The sequence below is a fragment of the Corvus brachyrhynchos genome, unplaced genomic scaffold, assembly GCF_000691975.1.
Source record: "Corvus brachyrhynchos isolate BGI_N302 unplaced genomic scaffold, ASM69197v1 scaffold142, whole genome shotgun sequence".
Taxonomy (NCBI): Eukaryota; Metazoa; Chordata; class Aves; order Passeriformes; family Corvidae; genus Corvus; species Corvus brachyrhynchos.
This window is the reverse complement of record NW_008237226.1, coordinates 4,228,387-4,236,119: the sequence shown is the minus strand read 5'-3', so window position 1 is coordinate 4,236,119 and position 7,733 is coordinate 4,228,387. Positions and strand designations below refer to the sequence as shown.

The 7,733-nt window shown below is 41.1% G+C and overlaps 1 protein-coding gene across 1 annotated transcript in view; it reads left to right on the top strand.

Moving 5' to 3' along the window:
- Nucleotides 1–7,733, top strand: part of CALCR (calcitonin receptor) — a 79,090-nt gene that overhangs the window by 43,012 nt on the left and 28,345 nt on the right. The window contains exon 7 of the mRNA XM_008629906.2: nucleotides 5,922–6,075. Within this exon, the coding sequence (XP_008628128.2) occupies nucleotides 5,922–6,075 (154 nt within the window). The remainder of the gene's footprint in view (nucleotides 1–5,921; nucleotides 6,076–7,733) is intronic.

The following is a 7,733-nucleotide window of genomic DNA, read 5'->3' as shown; positions in this document are numbered from 1 at the left end:
ACGTCCTGAAGGTGAGGAGCCAGTGGCTTCTGCACACTGAGGCAGTGCCAGATGTGCCACAATAACCCCTCGGGCTCTGCAGAGCTCAAAGCTGCAGTCCAGGGAGAACTACTGCTACAGCAGCCAGGACTCAAGTATGTGCAGATGTAGCTGTATTAATTACTGTCCTGAATGTGTAAATCTGGGCTGGCTGCTTTGCTATAGCATAGACATGGACACACATGCTGTTAAGAATATCCTCTATTGTTTAATATCATATTTTGCTTTCTTGTAACACAAAACCTAGGAGCCCTCTGAGCAGCTCTGTACATTTCGTTCTGTAAATTGTTTAAAAGTATATTAAAGCATTAATCTTCTTCCAAGCCCCAGTATGCCAGGTTTCTGACTAGAACACAGCTTAATGGATGACTCATTCCAGATACATTGTATAATGGTGTGATGTTCTGATAGTGATTTACAGCTGCAATACTTAGCACTGTCCTGCTTTGGAACATCCTTTTATTGCTTGTTTGTGTAACATATGGATACTCGGAATTTAAGAATATTTTCATAGAACAGTGTTCTAATAATCAGAAAAAAAAAAACCAAAACACAATGTTTAATGTCAGAGCACTAATCAAACTTGAAGATACTCCTTTAAAATGCTAAGTTTAGAATGTTTGAGAATATACTGTATTGCCTTCAAGCTGAATTTGAATAAATCATGTCTGGCCTCCATGGCAAGCAGGAACCTCTTGGAGGGGGGTCCTTTGCTGCCATGCACTGGTGAGGTTTCCCAGAGGTGAAGAGGAACTAGAATGGTAAGGTCAAATACGTTTATTTCCCTTTAAACAAAGTGCACAGCTGTAGTGAAGGCTCATATAGCTGGCTTGGTTTAAAATCAATAACCTTGACTGGCCTTTTCTCAGCAATTTATTTGAAATGTCAGTCGGGGGCATTTCAATGGACAGAGAGCACTGGAGAAGACACATTTCATTATGCATGCTGAGGGGCTTTCCCACACTTGCTTTCCATAGGGCAGGCTCTCTGGGGTTGACAAGGACTGGTGTAAAACACAGACCTCCCAACCTGCCAACCTGAGTTCCTTTACCAAGGAAAGCACCGCAGAAATGAGCACGCATGGGAATCTGTACGACTTTACTATGCCAAAACAGAGTCAGGCCTTTTGCTCTGGCTGAATTACTAGGACAACCTCCTCAAACAATTAGCAGGTTTATTTCATATTACATTTTGTTACTATTGAAAGTGAACTTCTGGGGTTTATGTAGTTGAAGAGTTTTGTCTTGAATTGCCCTGATGAGTAAAGATGGTAATTAATGGTGCAGTTTGCTGTCCATAAACTATTAACCAATAACCAAGGAGAGCCTTAAGAGAGAAATGACAAGCACATATGATGAGAGGCTGCTGATGAGATTAGCTGAGGAGAGCACTATGCCAATTACATTATTGTGCAATTGCAGGGTCCTGCATAGGCAGATGGACCTTTGGGACTCCTTTGGCAGGACTGGAACATTAACTGTGTTTACAGTATGCCAATATATCCTGCAAAACATCACAGACACCGTTTCTAGCTCTTTCTTGTAAAAGAAGAGTAAATTGTTTTATTTCTCCTCTGGGAAATGTTCCAGAATCCTTTTGAAGTGCTTATGTTGCATACTGCAGCTGTGGTGTTTACAAGAGTTCCATAACTCTCTGCAAGATTTGCAAGTGAGAAGAATATGACTGGCTGTATTTCTATTGACCCCTCTAGCCCCTGAGTAGTTAGGCCACAATTTAAGGTCATTGCAGGGTGTTTTTATGAGGAAGGAGAACTAGCAAAAATGGAGATCTTTCTTCTTGGGTACTGTCCTGCAGATCTGTAAAGAACCTTTCTCATCTTCTGTGTCCATCAATGCAATGCAAACACATGGCCAGAAGCAGCCTCTTTGCTTGCAGGTTGAGTTTCTTTTCTACATTGCATTCTGCCAAAAAAAAGTTCATTCTAGGACATCCTTCCAGAAGCACAAAAGGAGCTGCTTTCTCAGGTGGTTACCTGACTTCGAGGGCTGGTAATTTTTTCCTGATAATTTTTTCACACTTCCCCTTGCTATAGCCACCAACTTGTGCAGGACAGTGCTATCTGCTTCCAGACTCTCAAAAAGAGGAGCATTTGTTTATTCCTTTGCTCAGGAGACAGGCACACCAACCGGCGCAACAGTAATGGGGCTGCACTAGAAAGGACCTGCTGTTTCATTCCTTTGCTCAGGAGACAGGCACACCAACCGGTGCAACAGTAACGGGGCTGCACTAGAAAGGACCTGCTGTTTTGTCTCAGCCTGTGCTGCTCATGAGTTAAAACCCACTAGCTCAGTCACCTGCACCACTTCAGACTGAAAAGCTCATGACTTTTAACTCTGCTTCAGAGTGTGAAGGTGCTGCAATAGTCCTTTCCTGGGTTTGACTGTGCTGCTTATTGTACAAGACACGACAGAACAGAGCCTCTGCCTCAAAGAACTTACAATAAAACTTTTGTCTTCAGCAGAAAACAAACTCCCTACACATGTTTTTATCTCAAAGTTAGCAGTCATAAAACTGTAGAATCATGGAATGGTTTGGTTGGAAGGGACCTTAAAGATCATCTAGTTCCAACAGCCCTGCCGTGAGCACGGACACCTTCTCTTAGACCAGGCTACTCAGAGCCCCATCCAACATGCTCTTGAACACTCCCAGGAACAAGGAGTCTACAACATCTCTGGGCAACCTGTTCCAGTGCCTCACCACCCTTATAGTAAAAATATCAGTCTTTATAAATTATAGGTATCAGTCTTTATATATTACAGTACAGATTTATAAATTATAGTAAAGAAAACAATCAGTTATCAAGCAGTAAGCAGGTGGAAGATTTGCTTCTGTATCATCTTGCTGTTTTATTTTACTTGTTTCTGTAAGAATAAACAATATATAAAACTTACTATTTTTGCAATTTTCTCAGTTAAGACTAATGTACACCAAGGTGTTGGTTGCATTTGTCATATTTTATTTGTACCAATCCAATTCTTATCAGTAAAAGGGTCATCTCTTTTTCTTGGTCCGACCTTAGAAAAACAGTTTCTTTATAGTAGGAAAATACTTCCATTGCATCACTTAGCCCCAGCTGAAACAGGCTGCATTTGTTAGCTCATGCAAAGCAAAGACTGATTCTTTTTTCCCTTTGAATAATATGAATTTAACATAATTTATCTCAACGCACTGTTGTGCTTAAACTCCTTATAATAACTTTGGCACATAAATTCTTAAATTAATGTGATGTGTATCAAAGTACTTGTCACACCAGTCCTTTATTCTTTGCCAAGGGTTTTCTTACTTCTTTAACTTATTACATCAGAAGTGATTACAGTCCTCAAGAGTCGTGTGTTGTCTGCATGCCCATTGCTCCAAAGGATAAGTAAAAGATTTCATTTTTAAAGCCAAAAGTCATAGTTCAGATGGGGGGTACACGGAAGAAAGAAATGTTGGGAAATGAAGCAAATGGAGCTCAGCTCTGCAGCTGTCAGGGAATGTGTTTCTATGTGTGCATTTCTTTGAGCTACAGATAAAAGTTCCAGCAAAGACTGACTTGGTTCTTGTGGAAGGTATGTTCAGTCAGTGTCTGCTCAGAGGGTTGGTGAGCAGTGCATACAGCTGGCAAAGAGAAGCAAGGATCATCCACAGTAACCTTCCTTTCAGTTGAAACAGGGAAAGCATTAAGTCAAAATGACAGGTTTGAGAAGTATCATGGATTTTATTGCAGAACTCACCATCTGTGCTCAGCTCCCCTCCACCTGCCAAGCTGCAGGCAAAGTTGTTCCTAGAGCCCAGGTGACTGGATGGAGCACTGGGACAATTTGGCCCTGGCAGGAGCAGGACCAGCCTGTGTGTGACATGCAGGCGCTCTGAGTCACTCGCACTGAAGCCACCAGGAAAATGATGCCTCGAGCCCTCAGGTGGCCCCCCTGACCTGCAGCTCCTCCTGCAAGGGACAGGAGACCTCCACAAGGGACATGTTGCTGGACCAGCCCAAATCTCAGACACGGAAAACTGCTGTGATGGCTCAGGAAGTTTGCTTACATTTTAGAGGCCAGGGTGGCTGGCTGATGCCAGGGAGGGTGCCACCTGAATCTGTGTGCAGACTGAGGAAACTGCCTGTCAGGCAAGGCAGTCCTTGCAGGTATGGGTGATCCATAAGGGGAGAACAGAGAAAGGTAAGCCACCAGCTAGGAGGCTGCACTGAGCATGGGCAAGGGAACAAGGAAGGAAACATATTGACCCAGACCTGTGAAAAACAGTCCATGATATAAGAGCCTTAATGAATACTTTTGCCCACAGAAGAAGGAGCAAATATATCTTCCCTTTTCACTTGTTTTGGTGGTTGTGGTGGTGGTTGGTTGGGTTGGTTTCAGTATACAACCCTTTTTGGACACATTTTTAAGAACTGTTCAGGTACAGTGTGGAAGAAAGAACAGTCTGTTCTGTCTTATGTGGTGAGCAGAAAAAATGAATTACCAGAAAATAAAAATCAGTTCTTTGCACTAATCTTGTCAGAATCCTATATCTTAACCTATCAATAAACCTATATTTTCATGAACACCAAGCTGCACTGTAAATATTGAAAAAGAGTTAATACACATGTTCAGGTAATTGGGAATGTTTTTCAGCAACTGAAGTTGGTGGACTGGATGGCTAAGAAGCTTTTCTGATCCAGAGGGGCGGTCCAGACTGATGCAGAACATGCAGCCCCCTGTCTGCTGAACTGCTGAAACGTCTCTTGAAAGAGACAAGTGAATGTTAATAACATCTTGTGGAGCCGAGGTAGTCAGCTTGGAAAACATCTTCAGAAGTTAAGGGAAAGGAGTATTTACCTTTGGCCACAGATGATGACTGTTAGTTTGCCATCACTGCTGTGACCTCAGGTTTCCAGGTAGCATGCGATGTTCCTCAGAAGCGGTGGGTCTGTGTCAGCACAGCAATGCCTGCCCACTCCTCCTGGCCCTCCTGGGTGGTGGTGGCAAGGAAGTCCACGTACAGGACCTCACTGCCCTCCCTAAGAAAGCAAATGGACATGAGAACCATTCAGAAGAGCAGCAGCACTATCCCTCACCAGCTGGCGCTCCAGTAGTGGACACAACATGCTTCCCTCCATCATCTGCCCACTGCTTCCCAGAAATTTGAAGACACAATCCCTTGTCAAGGTCTAAGTCTGCAGCCTCGTCTGAACCATGCATGGGAACCACTTCACCAGCTCCATTTAGCTCCACGTGTCAGTTTGTTAGTTCATAAAAATAGAGCAAAGCTCTCACCTCACAAAGCAGCAAAGACAGTATCCCTGGTACCCTACAAAAAGAATCTCTGCTGACACCAAAACTTGCACTTTCCAAAGGAATTACTTCAGAGCTGGGGGCTGTTTAAAGCATAAATGACTCTGGCTTAGAAGACAGACCTGAAAAAAAACTTTTCTAAGTTTGGTCAAAAGGAAATCACCCAAATTGGAGCTCGATATTATTGTCTTTTTCACAGCCCTCCTTTGACCTGTAGAACAAGTTGCTTGTTTCAGTTCTAAAGAAACCATCAGATTACTGACTTTTGAAGGAATTTTGCTTGTTTCAGTTCTAAAGAAACCATCAGATTACTGACTTTTGAAGGAATTTTTTTATTTTGTGGTACCTTTTGGAGTGCTCTTATCATAATTCTGTTCTACATTGTGAGGGCTCTTCCTTTAATTCACCTTTTATAAAAGTTGAAAATCCCTCTCACTGGTGGGTGCTGAAAAAAAGCCCCAAAAAACAGAAGACCTGGGAATTTTTGTTCCCCTTTGCTTTCTTATAGCATACTAGTAACATTTGTCATTGCCTACTTAAATGCAAAATGCTGGTCAAGTGTATGACTTTCTCTCATTTATCTGACAGGTAAGCTGCAAAGTGCTGCAATTCTTTCATCAGTACATGCTGGGCTGCAACTACTTCTGGATGCTCTGCGAAGGCATTTATCTTCACACGCTGATCGTGGTGGCAGTGTTTGCTGAGGAACAGCGTTTGCACTGGTATTACCTCTTGGGCTGGGGTATGTATGTCACCATTTGTAGCAAGAGGGTCAATACTTTCAGATGTTTAAATTCTTCTAGCACTTATATAGCACTTATGATCTAGTTTATATCACTAGATCACAGCTTAAGATTGAGTTATTGGATCCTAAATTTGAGTGCATATAGTTGCACAGGCTTAGAGACTTACAAAAAACAGAAAGAAGCGTATTTTTTATTTGCTGCATCTTGGGATTTGCAGAAAGAAATGCTTATGTTCTATTAAGAAAAGCTATGGGAGAAAATATGTTTCTATTCAAATATATCTCTTGTCTAAAAAAAGTTGTTTATTTTTGTCACTTATACGCAAAAACAGGAATGCGTGACAGTACCTAGAAAGTATAATTTTCCTGGAATCAAGAGGAAGGATCAATATCTATGTCTCACAAAGTGAAGCAAACACAGCATATGAAAAGAGGAACCAGAATTTCTCTGGAAGTGAATCCAGTATCAGATATATTTTAGCATATGTTGTTTTAGAGGAAAAAATTTGATTTTGCCTACTGCATAGATAATGGCTTTGCTGTCAGGACTGTTTTTGTCCAACAAGAGACAAGAGATCTCTAAAGCATTTCAGAGAAACATACAGGTGTCAAAAAGCAAATCTCAATGATGTTCTATGAGAGTGGTTACAAATTTGTGCACAATGGATGCAAACTGCATGTGGTCACGTGCATATTGCCCAAGGAACGATGACTAGGTCTGGTTCTTCATCTCCAGATTTGCAAACTCTTCTGTTTTCACTAAGGGACCCCTTGCTTTTTTAATGGGTAGCAGCAGCAGATATTTTTCCTTTGGACTGTCTGGTCCAATAGAAGACCATATAAATATAACCAGTATATTACAATTAAGTTTCTTTTACATTTAAATCACTGTTGTAAATCCAGTCCACATCAGTGTTGACAGAAAATCAATATCAAGAGCTTTTTTCCAATTTGGCAACCATGAATCTCTGGCCTCATTCCAATTTCTGGTAAGGCAGTTCCCATGTCTTGAAACCACTGGCGCAGCAAAGCAGCAAATGATGGACCTTTATCCATTGGCCCACTGCACATAGGGATGTTCTTGCAATCCCTGTCTGAAGCAGATACAATTTATTCTATATTTGCTATCCTTTTTGGTGAAGTTGTACTTTTTCAAGATTATTTCATTTACAGCAGGAAAACAGAAACATAGCCCTATTGCTTAAACCAAGAAAAAATAGGAATTTTTAGATTAGATTAACAGATAATCAGATAATTAAGTAATTAGATCAGAGGAAAATGACCCAATTCTACATGTTCTGAAAAAACTTAAAACACTATCTTCAAACACAAATTAGGCATCCAATAGTTGATCCTAAATAGGCAGTAACAGCAAAGTTATCCCCTATTTGGATTTTCATTTTAAAGTCTGGTAATTTATTTTTCTTTTACGATACAAGGCTTAGTGCTCTCTGGATACCTATATTAGATACCAAGAAAATTAGCATGATTTTCTAGTTTATATAGATTGTAGTGCCAGACAGCCGTCTCCAGGCATGTAAGAATTTGTCTTTGGTTGGTTTTGTTGGGATTTTTGGGGTTTTTTAATGACAACACCAGCATGCACTCTTTTTTCTAATGAGAATGGCATCTTTTCTAAGAAGAGAGACACCTGT